At 39.4% G+C, this 26,886-nt stretch overlaps 1 protein-coding gene across 1 annotated transcript in view; it reads right to left on the reverse strand.

Moving 5' to 3' along the window:
- RIMS2 (regulating synaptic membrane exocytosis 2) overlaps positions 1-25,396 on the reverse strand; it is a 600,787-nt gene extending 575,391 nt beyond the window's left edge. Inside the window, exon 1 of the mRNA XM_049633018.1 lies at positions 24,920-25,396. Coding sequence (XP_049488975.1) covers positions 24,920-25,095 — 176 coding nt within the window. The 5' untranslated portion in view covers positions 25,096-25,396. The remainder of the gene's footprint in view (positions 1-24,919) is intronic.
- Positions 25,397-26,886: the final 1,490 nt, after the last annotated feature.

Below are 26,886 nucleotides of genomic sequence, written 5' to 3' on the forward strand. Positions count from 1 at the left end.
AACTATAAGGGAATATGTAAAAACGAAGTTGTATAGGGAGACAAGAGTATATAGAATTTTATCTTTTTTTTAAATGTCTACTATTATTATTATTATTATTATTATTATTAAGATTTTTAGGGGCGCCTGGGTGGCTCAGTCGGTTAAGCGTCTGACTTCAGCTCAGGTCACGATCTCACGGTCGTGAGTTCGAGCCCCGCGTCGGGCTCTGGGCTGATGGCTCAGAGCCTGGAGCCTGCTTCCAATTCTGTGTCTCCCTCTCTCTCTGCCCCTCCCCCATTCATGCTCTGTCTCTCTCTGTCTCAAAAATAAATAAATGTTAAAAAAAATTTTTTTAAAGATTTTTAGTAAAAACTGAGATAAAATAGTCTTTGAATTTTCTACTTCTGTTTAATATAATCAGCCTTCTATGTGAAAGTATTTGAAAGACGGTGATTTCAATAGCTAGGATGAGCAAAAGAGAATTCATATAAATTTAAGAGTACTGCTATTTGGATCAATTTGAAAAAAGTATGAATAGCCTTGAAATAGACACTTGTCAAATTACATGATAAGTCCATAACACAGCTTAGATTTTTTGCAGAATTTATAAAACAAAACAACTTTAAATACTATTACTTTTTAAATACTATGAAAAGCCTTTAAAAAGTCTGATTAACTAAACTTCCAGTCTCAAGAGGGCAATTTGCTATTATCGACAATCTCAAAATCCTTTAGTGAAGAAAAATGTTCAAGGACAAATACCCAGATGAATTTCACCTGTGTTCTCCTCACTTCCTCTCACTCTTGTCTCATCTTCTAACCTCAAGACTGACCTTCATATAAACAAATGAATCTAACTTCAGATAGGGATGGCGAGCACAAAACTAGGAGCAGAGAAAGTAACCTAAAAGGCAACATGTTTATTTTTCTTTTCCTATTAATGTTTACTGCCTATCCTCTGTATGCTGGGTGCATTATATTTGCATCTCACCACAACCGTAGGAAACAGGCATTATTGTTCTCGATTTATAGATAAAGCAACAGAGTCCCAAAGTGACTTGTTCAAGGTCACACAACTAGCAGGTAGGCTATGACCCAGGGATGGACTATGCCAAAGCCTTTCCTTTATGGGAAAAGCGCAGCTGCTTATACATGGTGCACTGACTTGACTCCCTGAAACCAGCTAAGGAAACACAGGAGTAGGAGGAAAACAAGCAGAAAAAAAGCCATATTTCTAGTCATAAAGATCCAGCTACTTATATAAAGCTGTCTTGACTGATTAGATTTAGACTATAGAAACTCCCCTAAATTCTAACCAGACAAAAACAGGAGTCATAAGAGGGAAATTTTTACTAGAACTGTCATCTTACACTGTTAAAAGGAGCCAGCCCGACTCTAAATCATGTTTCTGACTCTAGTAAATTGTAAACAGAGGTAAAAGACAAGTACACCAAAGCCATAAAAACAAGTACTGAGATCAGAGTCCTGAACCTAGGCCAGGAATCAAGAGTTCTGAAGTGAGGAGTAAGCATTGTTTATGTTAGTAGTCCACAAAAGGGTCTAGGAAAGAGAACCAGTATAGGATTGACTCTAAACTAGAAGGCGATAGCAGATTATTCATGAATCACAGAAATGAATGAGAACTAGGAGGTAAAGGCCAGGACAAAACTGAGAAATGTAAACTGGAAAGGGTGGGAAAGAGAAGTGTTTGAAAACATTGGAAATACTGAAACATATGGTAAATCGTGAGACAGTTTGAGCTATGGCATGGTTATATAAATTCCTGCTGCAAAATCTGGTGGCAGATTGGAAGCATGTGTTCCAAAACAATTCCATAAGACTTCCTATTACAGTTGTAGAAAACAAGTAATAAGGGTTTTATGCCCTTAATGGCCTCCGAGTCTCTTCAAAAGGTGATTTTAATGTAACTTTTTAGATGAAAGCACCACTGATTTGGTCCCAATCTCAAATATTTCAGGATATATATCGTATATATAATATACTAATCCACTGAACTATTTATTCCATACATATCCCCCTTAGAAGAAGAGAGCCCAAGCGGGGTTTGTGCTCCCCACAAGTGGGGGTCGAGCTCACTGGATGCAGGGCTCGAGCTCACCCAATGCGGGACTCAAACTCACGAACTGTGAGATCATGACCTGAGCCGGAGTCAGATGCTTAATGACTGAGCCTCCCAGGTGCCCTAAAGTTGCTTTTTTAGAAGGTACTCTGCAGCAATAGAGGACAAATCCAGGACAAAGACACAAGATCACAAAATACAAGACAGTATGTGGGAGGGCGGATGGGCTAAATGGGTAAGGGGCATTAAGGAATCTACTCCTGAAATCATTGTTATACTATATGCTAACTTGGATGTAAATTAAAAAAATAAAAAATAAATTTAAAAAAATACAAGACAGTAGCAGTAGCGGTAGAAATACACTAATGAGAATCTTCACGCTAGACGTTCTGACACTAAATTAATAGAATTTATCGATAGAACACGCCCTATCATGCTTTTATTTCAACACCTTTCACTGCAATCAAACATACCAATGAGATAAATTCAAATTTCTTAACATGGTATATAAGAATAGGTGATTACAATATCTAACAACTGATAAAATCATATGACATTAATATACAAATCAATATATAAATTAACATTAAAATAAATTTCTTTCCTTTTTTCCCAAATAAACTATGGATGTAGACATATAAATATCTGCTTATTGTGTAATAAGCTGTAGCACAAATTATTCATATAGTCATTTTAATAATTCCCAAATCGTCTCTTCAGTTTTAGAAAGTGTTGAGTTAATCTCTTTAAGGGGCCGTGATTTGATATTTAGAATCATAACCAGGTTCTCCCAACATCTTCCTATTACACTGACAGTCATTAGTCCCCAGTGCCCAGCAGCACTTAGTTGAGGCAATAAAGCAGATGGGTATGCTGTTTGCATGTCATTGCCACATAAGAATATGAATGCTAGTGTTTCCCACAGGGCATGAAACTCCTGTGCCTCAGGACACCCCCAAAAAAGTGGTGCCACAAAACTAGCTGCACTGCAGCCTGCTCCAAAGCTTCTAACACCAACAGGACATTCTGGAGTATCAGGCAAGCACTGACACTCCAGCCACTCTATGACTTCCCAGGGCCACATTCATCCACACCAGCAAGGTCAGTGGGACCCATAATCCATCTCTACAGCTTGCACTGCACATCATTAGGTAACTTATTCTGTCAGTAAAATGTACCAGTTTGCAGGAAAGCGATTCGATATTTTAATAACTAGTATCGCTGTAATGGTGAATAGAGTTGAATAATACCAGTCCTGCATACAGGACTCCTTACAGCTGACTCCAACCAACTAGCTTCCACCAACTCATCCCTTCCTCCCATCTTCCACGCAACTAGCAGTACAGGAATACTGGTGATTCCCCAAAGACACTGTGTTCTTCCGCAGTCCATGATCTGCACATATCTAGAATGCCCTTCTCCTCCACATACTGAGTTATAATTTGCCTGAAAAGCCAGGTTATAATACCTTCCCCTAAATCCTCCATGTTCATAAAGTCACCCCTGTCAACTCATCAATTGATAAACACCCATTTTAAAGCATTTATCGTATATTTGGTTACTTACATGATTCTTACCCACCAGATTATGAGCAACTCAAGGGTAGAGACTATGTCCTAGTCCTCTCCATTTCCTCAGTGAGTACAGTGGCTCGTGTATGGCAGGCACTCAAAACACATGTATTTAAAAGAAGAATGAAAAAACACCTAAACCAAAAGCAATTATTACCTTTGATCTTCTGTACTAGATGCCATCACTGGAAAATTTTACATGCAAACTTAAATATGTACAAGAGAATACTTTTCTAAATTCTTTTAGAGACGACAGAGTGTACGTGACTTTGCAGAGGTGACACCAGTATAGCACTCCTCCCTGGCCTTCCCACTGGATTATCTCAGATAGTCTAATTATTACTTTTACCGTAATGGGGTTATTATCAGTGAAGTTGTTTTAGATAGATACGTAAAATATCTATTTTTATTTAATTTGCCCTTATTTTCACATTTTTCTAGCATATAAAGTATGCATGACTGCTATCATTATCCTCATCAGCATCACCATCTCACATTAGCTGTCCCTGTTAGAGGGAAACCTGGGTGGCTCAGTTGGTTGAGCATCCAACTTCGGCTTGGGTCATGATCTCATGGTTCATGGGTCCGAGCCCCACATTGGTCTCTCTGGTGTCAGCACAGAGTCTGCTTCGGATCCTCTGTCTCCCTCTCTCTCTGCCTCTCTCCTGTTCATGCTCTCTCTCTCAAAAATAAATAAAACATTTTTAAAAAATAAAAAAGACGTCCCTATTAGAATATAAATTATTTTGTCCATTTGTTTGTTCTTTCTTTCCTTCTTTCTCCTGTCTTTTGTTTCTTATTGGCTTTTTTTTTTTTTTTGACGTAAAATCGGTATATAACTTTATATTAGTTTTAGGTGTCCAACATGATAATTCGATATTTGAATACACTATAAAGTGATCACAATAGTCTCATTACCGTCCATCAACATACAATTGACCCTCTTCACCTTTTCCCCTCTGATAACCACCAATCTGTTCTATCAATGAGTTTTTTTATTTTTGTTTTTAGATTTCACATATAAGTGAAATCATATGGTGTTTGTGTTTGATGTACTTCACTTAGCATAATACCCTCAAGATTCATCCATTTGTCACAAATGACAAAATTTCTTTCTTTTTTATGGATGTCACTACGTTGTGTGTGTGTGTGTGTGTGTGTGTGTGTGTGTACATATATCTTCTTGATCTATTCACCCATCAATGGAAACTTAGGTTGTTTCCACATCTTGGCTATCGTAAATAATGCTTCAGCGCATACAGGGCTGAATACATTTTTTAAATTAGTATTTTCATTTTCTTTGGATAAATACCCAGAAATGGAATAGCTGGATCATATGGGAGATCTATCTTTAATTTTTTTAAGTTTATTTATTTTGAGAGAGAGAGAAGTGGGTGAGAGTGCACCAGCAGGAGCGAGGGGGGGGGGGCGGGGGGGGGGGCCAGAACAAAGAGAGAGAATCCCAAGCAGATTCTGCACTGGCAGTGCAGAGCCCAACCGGGAGCTCGATCTAATGAAACATGAGATCATGACCTGAACCGAAATCAAGAGTCTGCCATTTAACGGACTGAGCCACCCAGGAGCCCCTATTTTTAATTTTGAGGAACCTCCATACTGTTTTTCATAGTGGCTTGCACCAATTTACAATCTCACCAATTGTGTACATGGGTTCCCTTTTCTCCACATCCTCTCCAACCCTGATTTCTTATTTTTTGATAATAGCCATTCTAACAGGTGTGAGGTGGTATCTCATAGTGGTTTTGATTTGAAATTCCCTGATAAGCAGTGATGTTGAATGTCTTTTCATGTGCCTATTGGCCATCCGTATGATTTCTTTGGGAAAACGTCTATTCATTTTTTAATCAAATTGTTTGGTTTTTCGTTATTGAGTTGCTTGAGTTCTTTACAGATTTTGGATATTAACCCCTTATTGGATATATGATTTACAAATATTTTCTCCCATTCAGTAGGTTACCTTTTCATTTTATTGATGGTTTCTCTTGCTGTGCAGAACCTTTTAGCTAGATGTGGCCCCATTTGTTTATATTTGCTTTTGTTGCCTTTGCTCTTGGAGTCATATCCAAAAATTCAATACCAAGACCAATGTCAAGGTACCTATGAGCTATGCTATCTGCTAGAATCAGTGCAACTGTGAATTTCTCAAAATTTTAATTATTGAAGTTAAAGTTTAAATCACTAATTAAGCAATATAGTAAGGATCTCAAACTTGGGATTCCCATACCTTGAGAATTCTTCTGAAACAAATGTCTTAATACATGAAAAGTCTATCTCAAAGCAATGGGGCCAAGTAAACAATGCCAGTACCTTACCACAAAGTAACAGATTTTAATTTTTTAAAGCATTTGCAAGTGAAAGGGCGCCTGGCTGGCTCAGCTGGAAAAGCATGTGGCTGTTCATCTCAGGGTCAAGAGTTCCAGCCCCAAGCTGGGTGTAGAGATTACTTAAATAAATAAATAAACCTTTTTTTAAAAGCGTCTGCAAATGAAAAATAAAGCACAATTGCAAAACTGCTGATTTACCAGTTTGCACAAAAAACTACCAACACTATATTTTAAAATAACTAAACCAAAAAGAAGACAAAAGGGAGACAGAGAATGAATGACACTTTCAAAAACATTATTAGTAAGTGCATTGATGGCATGTGTGAGGATATAGAGACAAATTCAGTCAAGAAAACTACCAACTAGGGGTGCCTAGGTGGTTCAGTCGGTTAAGTGGCCGACTTCAGCTCAGGTCATGATCTTGTGGTTTGTGAGTTCGAGCCCCACATCACTAACAGCCCCACTGTTAGTGCAGAGCCTGCTTGTGATTCCCTCTCCCCCACTCTCTCAAAATAAATAAGCTTTAAAAAAAAAAAAAAGAAAAAAGAAAATTACTAACTAAAGTTTTCATTGCAGATTAATGAATCTACAGTTAGTTATCTAGTTAATAACTGACATTGCAGTGCCTAAAGAGAAATGGCAAAAAACATATTATTTGTCCTACAAAAAAGTACCAGATTTTGAAGCAAAATATTAAAGAAATGCTGTATAATTTTATGACAAGAAACTATAAAGTCTCTACAAAAAAAGTTTATTCTGGAAAAAAATGAAATTTAAGTAACACTATTTTATTCCCAGAGAAGATCTGGAATGTAAAATCTTGCCTATAAATATGAATTCCACATCAAATAATGTTTTCAAAATAAAAAATCTAATCAATCCCCAGCTGCTACAATCCCAACTATTGGCTTTATACAGAGAAATGAGTTCAGAACACCACTCTCTGCTGTTCCATACCTCAGTGTGTTGTCTATTCAAAAGGAAAGCTTTCATTTTAAAGTTTATGGGTTAAAAATAAATATTGACACTGTGAGTGATTCTCACTACAGATTTGTTAAAGGCTATTAACTGACTTTAAAAAAAAATGGCTTATTTAACTGACAGTTTCAAACACCTGGATGAACTCAATCAAAAATTTTTACGAACTGTGCGAAAGTATATTAATGAGTAGGACAAAGCTTATAGATTCAAAGCAATAGCTCAGTTTCATAAAAATTAAGTTAAAATGATTCACCAGTGACAGTCAGTGTTATAATCTGAGTCCTAAGTAAGGCTAGCAGAGTACTACATATGCTTCAAGAAGAATACCAACATTATTTTTAAATAACTGACATTTTTTAAACTTCAATTGCATTTGGAATCCATTCACATTATCAGAAGAAATTCAACATTACATTTGTCAGTGAAAGAAAAGAAAGAGCAAACAGTTAAAAAAAAAGTGTTACTACCATTGGAGTGAAATTTAAAGAGAGTGAATTTTCAAGATTAATAGCATGAAAGGAGCTTCTATCAATCAAGGAAAAGGAAATAAGTTTTTTCTTACGATCTGCTACCAACTACTTCTATAGTTTGTCAATGGTGAGCAACAAGAATCTGAAGAGATCATCATCAAATAGTCTTGATCAGGAATTATGTGTATATGTTTCAAAAATAAGTACATAAACCTTATAAAAAGTATCCTCATAGAAGCTAAGTTTCTCATTTTAGGTGTCACAGGGTATTATTTAAAAGTTTTTACAATTCAGCGTTTACTCTCTTCCATAATACCCTGCATTTTGTTTTGCTTATAATTATATAATAGAAAATGTGGGGCACCTGGGTGGCTCAGTCGGTTAAGTGTCCAATTTCAGCTCAAGTCATGATGTTGCGTTGAGTCCGGGGCCCCGCGTTGGGCTCTGTGCTGACAGCTCAGAGCCTGCAGCCTGCTTCTGATTCTGTGTCTCTCACTCTTGCTGCCCCTCCCCCACTCACACTCTGTCTCTCTCACTCTCAAAAATGAATAAATGTTAAAACAAATTTGAAAAAAAGAAAATGTGATTTTTTTTTTCTCCAAGCTTTTATTTAAATTCTAGTCAGTTAACATACAGTGTATTAAAATACCAAAAGCCCATAATTGCCCACCTATACCCCACCCCCCAAATCCAAACAGCTCTGAAAATAGAACTTCTTCTGTAAGCCTGGGCCAAAATTCTTGATCTGATTTAGCATGAGGCTATATACAGTCTTCATCTAACCCATTTGTAAATATTCATGTTTCACTGGAGAAATGAGTTTGATTAGGGGCTGCTGTCCTGCCCCTGCTAAGAGTCATATAGTGTATGGCATGTGCATTTTAAAATCCAAAACACTCTGAAACACATCTGGCACCACAAATTTCAGCTGAGGGATGTGTTTTCAATTTCCATTTTACAGAGTTTAGGGAATTAAAGTGACTTCTTCAAGACAACATAGCTTGTCAATGATGGAGGGAGAACTCTACTCCACACCTCCAAATCTTGTTTTCTAGTCCTCTCTACACTACTGACCATAAATGAAAAAACCTTTTTCTACATAAATAGACATTCCATATTTCGTATAATATCATGCCAGCATAAGTTAATATAAAAATTTTAATGCAGAACTTAAAAACAAAGTCTGTTTGTATCTAACCTTCAAAAAAATATACTTCCCGCTGCTTAAATTTGTTTACAGCCTCATCGTGTTACACAAATGAATTAAGGTCACTCTCTGGTTTGTGGTTACTGACCCAGAAGTTAAGACAACCATCAACTTTTATTCTGATGCTATTTTCACCAAAATTCATAAAAACCACAAAGCAAATAAAATTTTAGAGGAAGAAATATAAGTAATTACGCTAGGGACTGCAAAATTTTCTAATACCGATCCTGTCAATCTTGTGATAGTTGCATTTTTCAACAAGTATTTCTGATTTTCCCTCCCTACGTGGTAGGGCTACACTTTTCTGCCCTGAGTTAGGCATGATCAGGCAACTTGTCTTCACCAGTGAAATGTGAGAAGTTGTATATATATTTCCGAGAGGAAACTTTAAGAGAAAAGTTGCAATTCACCCCAGTCTTTTCATTTTGGTCTCAACGTTCCAAACAGCTTCTTTACTGGCCTGTGTCCCAGAATGAGGATAACATAGAGACCCCAAGCGCCCCAGAGAAAACATATGGCATGGAAAATAAAGAGATCTATACTGTTTTAAGCTACTGATATTTAGGGAGAGCATAGCTTATAAACTGACACATTTGCTACCTCTCAGCTCCAAATCCACCCTTCTTTGTCCTGTTTTGATACCGGATCTGGACTCTGTAACCATTTGTCCTTCCCCAGTTGGCACAATTGTGAAGCTCTGTCAGCAGAGGGAGCCAGAGTGACATTAAAGGAAGAAGGGGCTTCTCCTTCTGGTTCTGGGTGCTTTGGTGTTTGTCCTGTGTTCCTTGGCTGCCCGGAGCTTGGCAGCCAGTGGCACTCACCCTCCTAACACGTTTCACTTAGCACCCTAGCGGGCATCCTTCCAGCAGTTTCAGTAGCACCCCAGCGGATACCGCAATAGGTGGCTTCCCAGAGACTTCCCTGAGAACTCCAGCCAGCTTCTCTGCAAGCCCCACCAACACCCTCGCAGATGACTTCCAGCTTGTCCGCCCCAGCTTGTGGCAGCTCAGTGGGGTACAACCACACCCTCTAACAAGGGCTCAATCTCAGCCTTAGCCTTGGGGGAAGGGATGTCTTCCAAATGTGTTGCTTCCTTGGGTACTCAGCTTCAGCACTAAAAGCGGTGGCTGCTCACTGCTAGAGGTTAATAATCCTTTATATTAAAGTTTTCCTGTTCGGGGCACCTGGGTGGCTCAGTCGGTTAAGCGTCCGACTTCGGCTCAGGTCATGATCTCGCGGTCCGTGAGTTCAAGCCCCCCGTCCGGCTCTGTGCTGACAGCTCAGAGCCTGGAGCCTGCTTCAGATTCTGTGTCTCCCTCTCTCTCTGACCCTCCCCCGTTCATGCTCTGTCTCTCTCTGTCTCAAAAATAAATAAACGTTAAAAAAAATTTTTTTTTTAAATAAAAAAATTAAAAAAATTTTTCCTGTTCAAATTACGACTGTAGTTTCTGTCTCCTCACTGGACTCTGACATCTAGTCTATCCTAACATATACAACTACGTAGTGTGACATGAATTTATATTAGTAGTTTTGAAGGACAACCTTGGTTCGTGTTCTTTTTCTACTTTATTTCATAGCTATTTTTAATGTTTTATTACCTAAGTTAAACCAATTAATTACATTTTAAACACTGACATAAACTTCAAGTCATAATACACACTACATCTTTTCACTAATTCAGACTTCTTAGCTAATAATTATAAGAAAAAAAAATAATACATGAAAGCACACTCATTGCAGGATAAGAAAAGGTTCCTAGACCAAATATGCAAGAGAAACCATATTCCAGGGACCCCTGAGTGGCTCAGTCGGTTAAGTGTCCAACTTCAGCTCAGGTCATGATCTCAGGGTTTGTGAGTTCGAGCCCTGGGTTGGGCTCTGTGCTGACAGCTCAGAGCCTGGAGCCTGCTTTGGGTTCTCTCTCTCCCTCTCTCTCTCTCTCTCTCTCTCTGCCCTTCCTTTGCTTATGTGTGCTCTCCCTCCCTCCCTCCCTCCCTCTCTCTCTCAAAAATAAATAAACAAAAACACTTCAAAAAAAAAAAAAAAGGTTTAAGGGGCACGCCTGGGTAGCTCAGTCGGTTAAGCAACAGACGGGCTCAGGCTTGGGTCATGATCTTGCAGTCGCGTCGGGTTCTGTGCTGACAGCTCAGAACCTGGAGCCTGCTTTGGATTCTCTCTCTCTCTCTCTCTCTCTCTCTCTGCCCCTCCCCCACTCGTGCCGGCTCACTCTCTCTCTCTCTCTCAAAACTAAACATTAAAAAAATTATTGAAGAAAAAAAAGATTTACATGACTATCAGATAATGAAAATATTTGGAAACATTTCAATAACTCTTCACTATTTAGTCATATGGCAAAGTTAATTCTCTTTCCATAAAAATAAATCCAATTATTAACTAAAATGAATACTTAAGAATACTTATGTGCTCTTTATATTCGAAGAATATAGAAGAATTCACACTGCTTGCCCCCCAACGCCCCACCCCACTGGCAGTTAGACCAATATTTTTATTCAGGAGGAAATTTTTAAACAAATAAAAAATGAAGAGCAGATTGGGAGTGAGTTGAGGGAAATAAAGTATTATAAACCCATAAAAAAGTGCATTGTAAAATATTTCAGAGATATTATTCTGGAATTTGTATCTCTGTATACAAAATATATTTAAAAAAAATAAGAGTAGTACAAAGTCTACTTTATAAAAAACATATATCCAATTGTATCTAGGCCACTCACTAATGTGAGGAGAAAAATGGCCCCTCAAAGGTATTCACACTCTAACCCCGGGAACATGTAACATGTAACATCTCTTACATGGCAAAAGGGATTTTACAGATATGATTAAGATGGGGAGATTATTCTGGAATATCTGGGCCGAGTCTAACCATCTGAGTACTTAAAAGAGAAAAATCTTTCCCCACTGTGGGCAGAGAGAGATGTAGTGACAGAAGAAGGGCCAGAAATGGCATCATGAGAAGGATTTTCCAGATAAACACACTGAGGTGCAAAATTACCAAGTAACAGCTGAGATTCAAGCCCAAGTTGGCTGACTCCATAGTCCAGACACCTAAGCACTATGGTCTTAACTGTTTTCCAGAAGACTAAATAGCAGTGTGATGGAAAGAGAATGAGTTTTGGAGTTAGAAAGATCTACCCACCTCTGTGTTCTGCTACTTACAGCCTTTGTGACCTGAATCCTAGCACACAGTAGTCACCAAACAAATGTTAGTTCCCTCCTTCACTTTCTGCTACAAGTCTAGAGACCTATTCAAATTCAAAGCAAATCCTATGTAGAAGAGACTTCAGATACAAACTGAATACTAGTCTCACACTCTTGAATTTCCATTTCTCTTTCCTCTCATTCCACATATTCCTTCTAAGGAATCAGCTAAGACAACCTATGGTACCACAAAACTGTCTCTATATTCTAAGCTTTCGTTATTACATCAACAAAAATAGACTGTAATTTTACTGTAAGAACATTACCAGAAAGTAAGGAGAAAAAAAAGTTTAAAGAAATGAAGCATGAGGTATAGGTAAAACAAAGGGACTTCAAATAATCTTAGCCATAGTACCTCAAAGAAACAGCTTATTACACACATCTTCTAGTTCATTTCTTTGGCTCAACTTTGTTACCATGTTGCCTTGTTAATATACTTAAAAAGTGGTCACTACCCATATACTAATATGCTTTAAGTGAATATTCTTTATCACCTACAAATCAACTTTATCACCTGTTCTAGACATTGAACGTGGTCTTAACAAAGGCTTTGTCCTCAAAGGTGCACAGCCTCTGCACTGGCTGGCCATTTAAATGTCTATGCTCCAGTTGTCTTGATTTTAAATCTCTGGGGATTTTCAAGCATACCTACAAAATGATCCAATTTCACACATTCTCTCAAGATTCATTTAGCTTCCTGCCCCTGCAATACCACCATCATCATTGCTCAGAGAATTTTCTTTTTTGACAATGGCTTCCAAAATGCTAACAACTCCTATTTCAAATAGAAAAACACTCCACATGAGAGCAAAAAAAAGTGTCTACCACCAGCAAAAGGTGGCTTAAACTCTCGCATCCTTGAACAAATATTTATTAAATGAAAAGTCTTTTAAGTGAAAAAAAGTTATTTATTAAATATATTGTCTTCACTGATTTCATGTGTTGTTAAAAACACACGCTTGATTCCTAGCTTAACTAATACCACGCACCATAACCAATAACTGGCATGTCCAAGAAGGATAACAATGAAACTTCTTGCAAATGTGACCACCAAATCCCAAAGATAATCATTTCTTGAGGTATCAGCAACTCTCCACTGTTAGGCAGTGCTACACTTAATTATTCACTCAAAACACATTTATATCCACTCACAATGGACTACCCACTGCAAACACAGTCCTTTTTCTCTAATTTATTAGAAAAGAGGAAAAGTAATTCAATGACTATGATATAATAAAAAGTAGTTATTAAGAGTGCAAATTCTAGAATATGACTGTCTAGGTTTAAATCCTGGCTCCCCACTAAAAACTTTGAGCATACAACTTCAGTCTTCATTTTTTTCATCTATAAAAATGATAAAATAATAGCTATCTCATAAGGTTGTCATGGGGGCTGAATTAGATAATGCATATATAATGTAGCATAGTAACAGCACAGTAAGCATCCAGTGTATGTTGGCTATGGAGTATTAATATTGTAAGAGTTACAGTAGAAGTATGCAATAAGGGTTGTGAGAGCAGAGGAAAACCTAACCCAGTTTTCAGCTGGTTGGAAATGTGACATATACCTGGATTAAGAACTAGTAGGACTTAGGAGCACATCTGGCTGACTCAGTCAGTGGAGCATCAGACTCTCAATCTCAGGGTTGTGAGTTTGAGCCCCACGCTGGGTATAGAGATTACTTAAAAATAAAATCCTAAACAAAAACTAGTAGAACTTAACAAGAGAAAAGTGGGTAGGGCTTTCTAGGCAAAGACAACAATATATCCTAGAATATTAAAAAAAACAAAAAAACAAAAAAACAATAAGGAACTAACTTCAATTTGATACAACCAAAGGTCTTCCCCAAGAAAGACTACCAGGATATAAAAACTGATAAAACATCACAAAGGGACTTCTATGACACACCTAGAAATCTAGACTGCATAGTAAATGCAGTGGGGAAGCACTGACAAATATTAAGGACTTTAAAATAGATTTGTGTGTTGGACTGTTGTACTATTATGGGAGATGGGTTAGAGGTGTGCCTGAAAGTGGAGATACCCATTTGGAGACGAATAATTAAGGAAAATATAATAAAGGCATGAAACCGTGCCCCGACAATGAAGACAGAGAGAAGGAGAGAGATTTCAAAGATCTTTGGAAGAGAATAATGACAGGATTTGGTAACTGATTACATTTGAGAGCTGAGGGAGAGTAAGGAAATTAGAAGGACTCCCCAACACCAGCACCAGGTCTCTCTGGTCTTATAAAATTCACTTCTGATTTCTATAAACCTTCCTAACCTTTAGTTTGGAAATGGAATTTAACCATAGCCTTCAACCTGCAAAACTTCTAACATGAGGCTTCAATTTATTCCAAAATGGATCCTAGCTGGGGTGCCTGGGTGGCTCAGTTGGTTAAGCATCCGACTTTGGCTCAGGTCAGGATCTCACAGTTTGTGAGTTCGAGCCCTGTGTCGGGCTCTGTGCTGACAGCTCAGAGCCTGGAGCCTGCTTCAGATTCTGTGTCTCCTCCTCTCTCTGCCCCTCCCCTGCTCATGCTCTGTCTCTCTCTCTCTGAACAATAAACGTTAAAAAAATTTTTTTAAATGGATGCTAGGATTGCAAATTTTTCTGTCTCATTATGAGGTCTGTGTCCTATATCTGCTTCCAGAGCAGGTATCTCTGTGAAGATTCAGTGTACACACCTACCTTCTTGCACCTGCTCCAACAAATCCCCAGTTGGGGTACCGCCCACTTGTCATCAAGCAGATGAACAGACCCGTCCTGGTAAATTCTGTATTCACAAATCCTATGGCTGATTTAAGACTTAAGTCAGCTTAGAGCAATCATTAAAGAGAAATCAACCTGTGGTAATAAAGTTCAGTACCACAGAAATACTTCTGGAGTCGACCAGTGTAGACAGGAACTTTAAAGCTTTCCAAAGTTAAATAAGTAACAGATAATAATCATGAGAATGTATTACTTACAATAGCCACAGTAATAGATACAGCCCTAAAATCAGTGACTTAACAAAGAAGTGTATCTGTTATTCATACAAAGTCTAATGGAGGGGGGAGGCTAAGTCACCAGCCAGAACTTAATTACCCCAATCCATTTAGAAACAAGGAAAGCTGGAAAAGGTAGTCCAGGGCTAGGCAGTGCTGCATAGCAACAACTCTGTGAAAGAGGAATGTTAATCTTTGATGAACACCTAGCTATCTCCACTACAAAATTCATTTTTAACAGAAAAAAAAATTTGTGCTGATAAAAACATCAATTAATTCTTTCAGCTCTTGGTCAAAAGGAATTATGTGTGATGTGTGATGAAACAGACTGTTCATATATGCACCTGAGAAGCAAATTTTTCACCAATAAACACCATTATGGTTATACTGTTATCTAGCTATATTGTTTAGGATATCCTTTTTTCCCAGCTTTAACATCCTAGAAGCCTAGCTGCAGAATGCATAAAACTGCTAAGTTATTTTTCCCTTACAGCTGAACATAAACTTAGTTGGGGGGAAAAAAAAAACTGCTAAAGAACATAGAGAATTCTATCTTCCTCCTGTGCCTAAAAGAGCATTTAACCAGAACCTCTGTTTAGCAGAACCTACCAAATTACGTGTGTGTAATGTAAGAAGGTTAAATTTTTATAATCTATAAACTGTTTGAAAGTTATTAACTCTAAATGTCTTTAAAAAGCATTTAGCTAGCACTATGGGATATGGAAAATACAAATTGGAGCTTTTTGACATGTGTATATAATGTACATCTAATACATGTTCATAATACATAAACTATATAAAATTCGTCCATTCTTAGCCTAATTTATACTATCTAGTTGCTTACAGTTTGGGGGGGGGGGTAACAGTTCTAGAGAGAAAATAGGTGAAATAATATTCTATCACTTTTAGACCTAAACCTGTTCTTAACTTTTCCCTTTCTATAATTCTACTCCTAATCCTATTTCTAGAACTTCCCATCACACAATCTAACAAAACTTATCTCTCTTTCATAACACAACACGGTATGAAATCTGCAATAATTCACTAAGCTAAGATAAAGAGGAACAGAATCTTCACCAACCACAATATGTCATTTACACAGCTAATCTATTTTCTTTATCTTCCTATACTACACTCACATTTCCAAAATTCCCTTGGAGGTGATATAGGAATATACACAAAAAAGGAAATTTGTTCTAGTTAAATCTAGCATATAAAACAAAGATTGCGCAAGAGTTAAAAACATCTGAAGAGTGAAACAAAACCAGATGGTGAGAAACTCACGGAGACAAAGTTGTCAATGGGAGCAAGGAATGTTCAATAAAAGAAAAACAGATCTGTAGTTTTGGGGGAAAAAATGACAAGACGTTAATAGATTTAGTAGAAAAAAGTTTTCTAAGCTAAAATACGAAGTAGCGTTCCTCAAAATTATGAATGGATTCAAACAGTACTGATCTTCTTCTCCCCTTTTTCTTTGCCTTCTCTTCTTTCTCCCTTTTTGCCCTTTTTACTGCTATTCTATTATTTCCCATCCTGTCCCCCCTATATCACAAGTTATAGTCTCTTCTAGTACAACTATTCACATTATAAACTGTTTAGAATAAGAAAAACAATAAAAGAAGCATTCTCCGGCTGGTCTCTCAAGAGAACAACGGTCTGAGACTAAACCAATTTAGAGAGCTGACCATCAGTGAGATGAGCAAAGACAGATCTACATGATGTACAGCAGTCAGTTGAGCAAGTCAGGCACCCTGAGAGCTTACTTTACCCTTACTTTTTTACCCTTACTTTACCTCCTGTTGTCAAATCCCAGTAATTTGGCTCCTAAATATTTCCAAATCTATCCTGCCTCTCCACCTCCAGCAGAAGTGTCCTCTTTCAGGGGCACCTGGGTGGCTCAGTTGGTTAAGCGTCCGACTTCAGCTCAGGTCATGATCACACAGTCTGTGAGTTTGAGCCCTGCGTCCGGCTCTGTGCAAACAGCTCAGAGCCTGGAGCCTGCTTTGGATTCTGTGTCTCCCACTCACTCTGCCCCTCCCCTACTCATGCTTTCTCTCTCAAAAATGAATAAATGTTAAAAAAAATTTTAAAAACAAAAGAAAACAAAAAAGAACTGTCCTCTTTCATATCTCCATCATATATCACCTGGATTACCAGAAGACTCTCCTAACTACAGCCCTGGTCTCTAGCATCAATCCCTCAGACTGTAAGACTGGGGGGTGCCCAACCAAATCTGATTACACTGTGTCACTGCTTAAAATCCCTCTGTTACTCCCTACTACCTTCAGGATTAAATCCAAATCAAAGGAAAACATACAACATCTTTGAAGCTCTGACCCTTGCCATCTCTCAAGTCTCCTCTACCGACTCACTTCCAATAAGCCTTATGCTCCAGACATTGTAAACCACTTCAAATCAGTTTCTTGACTATGCCCTGCCTCTCTTTTACAAATGAGAGTTAAAGTCTGGGATAGAAAGACTTGGGAGTTTTCATATTTTTGCTTGGAATATCTTCCTCTGCCCAATGAACATCTACTCATCCTTTGAGTCTCAGCCTAGGTGTCATCTCCCCCAAACTGGAGAAGATGCTCCTGTTCAATGAATATATCCATGATACACTGTGAACGTGGTCTCCCAGCACTTATCATGCAATATTGTAACTGTGCTTTATCATGTTCCTTATAGTGACTTCCTAAAGGGTTAGCTGAGAAGGGTTAAGAGTGTTTTAACACCCAGAAATAGATATCTGCATTTCATCAGGTGACTAGAGAATACGACAGTATCTGTAGTCTCTAGAATCTTTAACATCTAGGAGTAAAATTTCTACATAATTAAAAAGGATAAAATGTGTTACACCCTCAAAACAATACCAAAGAGACAGCAAACTACTCACTTGATTACTCTGACATATTTTTTACTATGGTCATGATGTTCCAAAAACACTTTTACTGTGTTTTTTCATGACACTTCACATTTCAGTGTGCTCATGTGATTATGGTTGGCCTTCAGTTGTCTGCCTCTGAAAGGAATGAATTATAGAAATTTCTATCCAAAATATTCTGTACATCACTTATCATTCAGCTCTGTTAAACACACTGGAAATATACAAACACTTTCAAACTAAAGTCGTAATTTTTAAAGCAAAATATTCTTTATATTAAAAAATAATTACAATTTCAAGATGACATATTACAATATTCTTCTGGTTTCTAATCAAAACAGATGTGCTCTTAGTCTAAAAGAAAGATGAGTCAAGGGGCGCCTGGGTGGCTCAGTTGGTTAAGCGACTGACTTCAGCTCAGGTCATGATCTCGCAGTTTGTGAGTTCAAGCCCCATGTTGAGAGTCCCTCTCTGTCTCTGCCTCTCCCCCGCTCATGTTCTGTCTCTTTCTCTTTCTCTCTCTCAAAAATAAATTAACATTAAAAAAATGTTTTTAATAAACAAATAAAAGATGAGTTGCAATCATACACAAATACTGTAAGTTTTCTCCTAGTAAAAAAATAAATAAATAAATAAATAAGCAAAATTGCACATAGGTTTAAAAATTACAATTGATTTTGAAAATAAGGGCACTACTACCTAAGCAAACTTTTTTCTTCTAGATCTTCAAATTTCACCTTGAAAGCAAGCACTACCTAACTGAACACAGTATTTTATTCCCCAACATTTCATTCAGTCACCCAACTAATATTTTTAAGTACTACTATGTATAAAACATTGTGTTGGGTTAGAAGCTAAGGCTGATATGGTGAACAAGACAGACATGGTGTCTGCTCTCTGGGAGTTTATAATCTAGCAGGGCAGACAGACCATAAACAAATAAAGAAATTGTAAATTTTAATAAGCATAACTGAAAAACATTAAAGATGATATGAAAAAGAAGAAAGAAAAGAACCTACTTAAGAACATGGGGCAAGAAAGAGCTCTCTAAGGAGGCAAATTTGAAGCTAAGAGGCAAAGTGGAAGTCATACAAAGAGTGTGTGCATTTGAAAAGCAATGGAAAGCAGAGGAGCACTGTAAATTGATACTTCAAAATGAGATTAACCTGATAAGATTCGCTGAGTTCTCAGATATAATATGAATAAGACAAATAAATAAATACATATTTTGATTTATTAATAGAGCAAAAAATTGATCCCAGACAACTGTAAGGACAATCACAGAGTAATTTGCACAAATTAGTTCCCTCGCATTCACCCATGATAATCAGTATCTTGCCAATAACCAATAATTTGGTGTCTTATTTCTGCTGCTACACCTTAGTTTCAGACTCTCTAAAAATGTTTTTTGCTGAGGAAATTGCTGCCGATTCATCACCTTCCCTCTCCATCCCTGGGCTTCTAGATAAATAATGAAGGCACTTAAAAGTCCTTTGGGCATTTTTTTGACTTTCCAGTAGACAAGGAAGAGAATGTCTCAATTGGAAAAAAAAAAAAAGAGTTAAGATTTCATCCAAGAATGCTATGATAATATTAAGGTTCAGAAACTATTGTCTAGGGGCGCCTGCATGGAGGTTAAACGACTGACTTCGGCTCAGGTCATGATGTCACAGTTCGTGGGTTTGAGCCTCACATTGGGCTCTGTGCTAACAGTTCAGAGCCTGGAGCCTGCTCTCTGGATTCTGTGTCTCCCTCTCTGTCTGCCCCTCCCCCGCTCATGCTCTGTGCCTCTCTGTCTCTCAAAAATAAATAAATGTTAAAAAAAATAATAAACTATTGTCTATAATCAGTTAATAACGACTTTCTTTGGCACACTTATTTATGCCAGGACATTTAATCTACATTGATCATAACAATCCTTCAAGGTAGGTGTTATTATTTTGATAATACAGATGAGGAAACATGGGCTCAGAGAGTTTAACAACATAAGCAAGACCTTACAGTTATTAATTAGTAAAATAAGGTTTCAAGTCAAAATCCAGCTGGCCCCTCACACTTGCCTCCATTACCTCTGTCTTCGTCACACAGTATAATCAGTTCTTTATAAATATATACTCAATGACAATATAGTCAACAAGAAGATATTATTTAATTATCCTAGTTGCTTTAAAATACAGATTATATATAAAGAATTTATTAGGTACTTTCTCATAAATGCCAATCAATTTTTTAGAATGCATTTGCAATTCTTAAAACTGATAGATTTTTCATTCTTGACAATGGTCGTGGTTATTTACATAATCATAATAATGATTTTTGTTTAAAAGTCTTCATGATTAAATTGCATTTTTATTTCACATGCCATGTTCTTAAATTTTCATTTAGCTATAAGAAGAAAATATGGTAGTCTTTTAAATATTAGAATGAGAAAGATCATTCTAAGCATATCACAAACTCAAAAGACATAAAACAAAAAGTGAAAAATTAAAATGCATTTTTTAAAAATCCTGACCAGTAAAAATAAAGGCATAAAAAAGGTCATAAAACAAATGACAATAAAAAGAGCTTCTACAATTCACTAAAAATGACCAAAAGACAAACAAAAAACTAAACAAATGCAAAAGGCCCTCAGCCTCACTGATAATAAGAAAATTTCAATTAAATCTACGATGGCATATCTTTCACCAAAGTATTGGCTAAGAGTATCACACGCTGAATTGGAAAGGATATGGGAGCCTCCCTAGTTTAGGTCACTTATGCATACTTATTGTATGAAAATAAATTTGGCAATATTTATTAAAATTTAAAATATACTGACCTTTTGACCCAACAATGCATTTCTAGGAATTTATTCCAGAGATATATTCAAATGTGTAAGAAATGATATATGCACAAAGATATTTATTGCACTGTTGTTTCTAATGGCAAAATTAGAATCAACCTAAATACCCATAAATATGGTTCTAGATAAAGAAATTACAGAACATTCATAAAATGAGATATTACACAGCCATTAAAATGAATGAGGAAGATATATATTAATGGGTGTGGAACTGATCTCCTAAAAAGTAAACTGCAGGGCACATTTATGTTTTTTATGTTTACACATATACATCCATACATCTGTGTGCACACACACACATTATAGGTGCACACAATATGTGATATATACACATATCTACTTTTACACAGAGTATTTCTGGAATAGTATACAATACAGTGGCAAAAGCAGTTGCCTCTGGCTTGGAGAAAAAGTAGCTAAGAAATTTTGTACCATAGGTATATATTATCTATTCATAAAAAAGCTTATAAATTGGCTTTGAAAAATACTCTTAAAATTGAATTATTAAAAAAATTTAGAACTGCTCATCTATGTTTTAAAAAAAGCTAAATTATTACTCTGATCTATCATGAAATCTTTACTCACTGTCTTCTTTTATTTGGGAAGCAAATAAAAGACATTCAACATTAATAAAAAATCCAAACTGAGAATACAAAGATAATTTACACAGCAAAAAACATTATTTCTAATTTGTTATAAAAAAAAATCCTTATCTGAAAGACTATGATATGCACATAGTAGAAACTCAATAAATATTTACTGAATGAATACTTACTTTTCTATTGATTTCAGTGGTTTTGCTTATCTCATACATTTTTTTTTCTTAATACCACATCAAAAAAAAAAAAAATCACTCGAAAATATAAACCTAATAGATTATGCCTTTCTTTCAAAAAAATTATTCTTCATTTTCCCAACAAAATTTATAAACTGCCTCATTAACATTACAAGTCATATCAACATTACTTATTAGTTACCTAATATGCGCAGGTGTTAAGTATGCTGCAAAACACAAACTCCAAAGAAGGGTACATTATTATTCTTGCCCTCAAGAAGTTTACAATCTTGAAAGACGAGGCTTAAAAACATTAATAAGTAAAAGAACACTATAGATTTTACCTATAGATTGAGTTATCAAAACTAAAACTGTATGTGGATTTCTGGTAAGGATAAAAAAAAGCAATTACTGATCTGTTGAGGGATCTACTGAGATACAGATGCTTCAAAATTTTAGTATCTCAATCAGACATAAAATAAAATTACTTGATGGTGACAGAAGACTTCCGAAAATATGGATATTCAGCAAGGCTTTGAAGAAATTGCTAATATATATAAATAGTCCTTAATTAATCTCTTCATAAAGAGAGATTACTATAGTGGTCTCAATGTCTTTTGATCACTCACCTCTCCCATTAAAAATATCTCAGGCGTGAACTTCTAAATACCTGCATATGTATTTACAAATTATATGGGTCTTAATATTCTCAATCTATATATTAAATATCAGTAATACTTAATTTCTTTTTCAAAGAAAGAAAGAACTTGAAATATAAGTTTTAATATTCTCTTCCTGTACTCCAACATATCATCCTGTGATGTACTTCGTACGCACATCCCCCTTGGTATGAATTCTTAATAAGAAAATATTTTCATCCAATGGTTTCAATTTTGCACACATCAAACTTTAACGTAATTGTTACAAGGCAGCAGACATCAACTTGATTTTCAGTTTATTTCTCTCTGTCCATGACCTTCTCTCAAAATAAATGTTAACATGCAATTAAATGGACATCTCTAATTAAATGGACATCACTAAAGAGAAACAAAGGACAGTGTAGTCTTGACCAGATAAATGACCCCTAAAACTTAATGAGAAATAGTAATCATTGAAGAATACTAATATCACTTTTTCTTATATATAGTATTTGTAACTTAATACCCAATATTGATAATATATTACTTAATACATTATAAACTTATTTAAAACAATTTATTTTTCATTATAATTCTATTATAAAATCTAATGTTTTCCTCATTTTCCTTGCCTAGTCTTAACTTATTTAAAAAGCCAAAAACATTTTTATAGAACATTTAAAATTAAATTTGTAATTATATTATGCTTTAACTCCAAAAAACTTCTTGTTAAAATGAATATAAAAATAATTCTGAAGCCATGTAGGCCATTTTGAGGTATAACTCCTTCCAAGACTAAGTTAGGCAGAAATGCAAATAGATATTTAAAATAAATATGAAGATTTTTCATCAATGTAATCTCTCTGACTGTATGAATGTATGTTTAGAGAATGTTTCTACCTAAACCGTGTGAATATGAATGCATGAACATTCTATGTAGTTGCATAGCATACAGGCTTACACAGAAAGGTAATGTATGTAATGTAATGTACCTACCTGAAAAAGCCTTTTGCAACATTTTCCTAATGTAACCTATTGTTCAATCTGAGTAATTCTTAATTCAGTATTGAAAAATTCATTTACATCTCTATATACTAGAACAATAAGTGGATTTGGAACTACAGTTTACTAGCCAGTATATACTATGATTTAGCTTACTACAAAGAAATAAAAACACATTGTACATTTAAATATATGGGTCAAAGAAATAAAACTATGTTTTATTTGACATCACTTTGGCAACACTAATTTTATCACAATTATAGTAGAAAATATAGATTCATATACTTAAATATCAAATTCTAAGTCATCAAAAAGCTAGGCATTGTTAGTATATATAGTAGAGCAAAGTGAGTATTATGCTCAAAAAGCTTTTAAAAATAATGCTTTATTCTAGCATTAGTTAAAATAAGCTACTTAAATCTCATAAGCATTTTTCATTTACCAAGCCTACTAATAAATTATATTCCCAAACAAGTCTCCAAACCCACAAATTAGCTTTGAAGAAGCAATTTTTCTTTATTCCAGTTAGTATGTCAGAAATATTTGTTCTTAGTCCTTCAATTTTTCTCAAACGTGTACAGATATTTGATATGTTTTTACCATAATTTACAGTATTTTCATTAAAATATGAAAATATATATGTATAGACAGAATTATCTCTGTATAAGTGTATTAAAGAATACTGAATTCAACAACCTGTTTTTAAAATTTACATGATTAGAGGTCAGTGTATTGCATCCTTCATGGAGGAACTCTACTCTTTCAATTTTGTGTTTCTGTGGAGAATATGGGAAAAATACATTTGATAACATGCAAAAAGAACAGTCCCACCGCTGGCATATAAACTGTCCAAGTTAATCTCTTAGTGAATAATTCATTTCAAGTAAAAAGAAAAAAGTTGAGTTGGAAGAACATAAAAAGGTTAAGCATCTTCTGCACAGTCTCTTTCACACAGTATCTGAGAAATCAAATAACCATAAAACATTTAACAGCTAACCTGTAGAAACAAATCTCTTTGCTAGACTGACAAAAGGCGTCTCAAAGCTGTATCTCTGTCTGGACAGTTCCCTGGTGCTGAAGTTACACAGCGCTAAACCGCCGCCTGGGTGCTGCTTTTACTCTCTCTCCCTCGGCAAAATCCCGGCTGCCTACACTATGAACACGAGTAGTAGAACTTCCCAAGGTAGGAAGCATCCCAAACTGCAGTAATGGTAGGAACTGGAGCCTCTTCAGAGTCTCTTCAGGATTAAACAGATTTACTAGTGGCAAACAGGAAGAGCAGCAGAGTGCAGGGTGTTAGAACCCGCCGAGGGGGAGGGGCTGGAAGATGGCGGCGGCCGCACACCCACCCGAGACTTGCCAGAGTTTAGGCCCCTCGCCTGCACAGCCGCCCCCCTGCCCGCAGCGACCGCGGGCAGCTCTGCTCGTCTCCGCGTCGGAGGCAGGGCCGCCCTGCGGAAGCGCGGGACGAGGGGCCCCTGCTGCGCCCGCATCCCCGGCGGCGCGCCTTCGCCCGGGTCCCGGCCAGGGAGCACCTGTGCACGGCCATATTGGATTCATTGCCCCAGTCACTGCCACCGCGCGGGGGCGGCTGGAAAGGAGAGGGGACGCGCGGAGCCTGGGTTCAGCTTCAGCCCCGTGGGGACCCTGAAGCCCAACCGGCCCGCGGGGGAAGCCGTAAGGACGCCCGGGAAAATTACAACGCCTAAAGGCTCGCCACCCTCATCTCGGCCGGCCTCGGCACCTTCCCTTCCCGACACACACCCCCGCGCTCTGACACCCAGAAAGCAGCCCCGGCGGCCGGCGCCGGCCGCAGCCCTCGTGGCCCAGGCGCCGCCGGCTGGAGGGAGGGCGGCGATCCGGGGCGCGCAGGCGGCCGCAGGGCAGCGGCCGTGGGGGCGGAGGGGAGGGAGGGAGGCGGGAAGATGGAGCCGGGTCCTTACTTGAGCACCGACTGCTCCTTCTCCTCTTCTTTCTTCTGCCGATCCATGACGGCCAGGATGATTTTCCTCTCCTCCTCCGTGAGGTGGCTGAGGTCGGGCATCTCGGGCTGCAGGGGCGGCTGAGAGGCCGCCGGGGTGGGAGCCGGGCGGCCCCGCGGCCCGACAGGAGCCGACATGTTTGGTGGAGCCTAACCACCCTAGGGAAGCAGGGAGGCAACTCCACCGGCGGCGGCGGCGGCACCCGCGCGGGCGGCTGGGGCAGCCTCCGGCGCTGGGACAAATACATACAAATCAACGGCCTTCAATCCGAGGCGACAGCCCCCCTCCCCCAAGAAAGAAAGAGCGGAGGGGGAGGGGAGGGCGAGCGCGGCGGGGAGTGAGGGCTGAGGAGTGCGCTCCGGGAAATGTTTCTTCTTCCCGGGGGCGAAGGGCTGGCAAGTGAGCGGTTTGGCAGAGAGGAGCGGGAGGCCGGGCCGGGACGCGGAGTGCGCGGAGCGGCGGGGGAGGGTGGTGGAGTAAGGTGGCGGGGACGGCTAAGGGTGGGGTGACTGGAGGGAGCGGGCGGGAGGGCGGCGCGCCGGCCGGAGCGCGAGTGTGTCCGGCGGGGGCGGGGGCGCGCGCCGCCGCCGAGGGGAAGGGGTCAGCCGCGAACCAGCCCCCTGGGGGAGTCCCGGGAACTCGCTTCGAGCGCGGGGAGGCAGCGTCCCGCCAGTCGGAGGGACGCCGGGGCGGGAGCCGAGAGGGGAGTGAGGACGCAGGGGCTAATTTCCCAGAGAAGCAGCTCAGCTGTCCCGCCGGCTGACGCGTCACTGGGCTTCCAGACGCCGCGGAGGGAGGACCCCTCCAGAAACGACCGGGGAAGGGCCGCGGGGCCGAGGGCGGCCGCCGGAGACAGCTCCGGGCTAAAGCGGAGAAGCGAAAGCTAGGAAGGGATGACTAGGGCTAGCGGCGGAGATTCCCGGGGCCACGGCCCACCGGCTGCCAACGCCCGGATCCTAGCGAGCTTCGACGCGTAGCAGGGTCGGGCGCTGGTGCTTCCTCATCACGCGCCCGCCCGCAGACCCTCAGCGGCCGCCGCCCCTTGGGTCGGTGGAGTCGGCGCCGGGGGCCCACTCCCTACGCCGCTGCTGCCGCCGCCGCCGCTCGGTGCCGCCGCCCGCGCCTCCTCCGCCCCTCCACCTCCCGGGCTCCTCCCGCGGGGGCCGCGTCACCTCCTGGCCGCCCAGGCCCGGGCCAGGCGAGGACCCCTCCCGAGAGCGACCTGTGGGCTGGGGGCGGGCGGGAAGAGGAGGAGTAGAGAGCTAGTTTTCAAGGGGGGAGGGGGGTATAGAACGCTGGCCTGGGGGGGGGGGGGTGCGCCCAAGGAGTCGAGAGTAGGGGACAAGAGCGTGAGCTGTGCTGGATGGGGGCGCCCTGTGGGTCAGGTCTGGAGGTAAAGGAGTGGGAGCCTGGGGGCAGGGAGGAGTGTGGGAGGAGTGTCAGGTCCGGAGATGGGCTGTGACCGGGAAGTGGGGGCGCCTAAGGTTTTGGAAAGGAAGGAACAGTGTGGAAGGAGGAGGATGCCCAGGTGTCGGGCTCAGAGGTGAAAGAGTGCGTGGAGGGGCTCCCCAGGTGTCGTGGGTGGGGTCCTTCAAGGAGGGAGAGCGTTGAGTTGGAGAGGTTCCCCAGGGTGCAAGGTGTGGGAACCCCCCGCCCCTGGCCTGGGTTACTTGAGGGGAGTGAGAGGGAGCTATGAGTGAGTGGGCAGTGCAGGTGATTTAGAGGACCTGGGACCCTATGCTGGAGGTGGAGGTTGGGGGGAGGATGAGGAAGTTCTGGAAAACTGAGGGCTGATGGCAAAGAATGCGTGGAGAGGCCCTGAGGGGACAATGTGGGAGAGCGCAGAGAGGTAGGGAGGTGAGACTGGGGGAATAAGGGTTTATCTGGGAAAGGTGTGAGGATGAAGAGGCGCCGGGAAGCTGTGAGGG

The sequence above is a fragment of the Panthera uncia genome, chromosome F2 (genome assembly GCF_023721935.1).
Source record: "Panthera uncia isolate 11264 chromosome F2, Puncia_PCG_1.0, whole genome shotgun sequence".
NCBI lineage: Eukaryota > Metazoa > Chordata > Mammalia > Carnivora > Felidae > Panthera > Panthera uncia.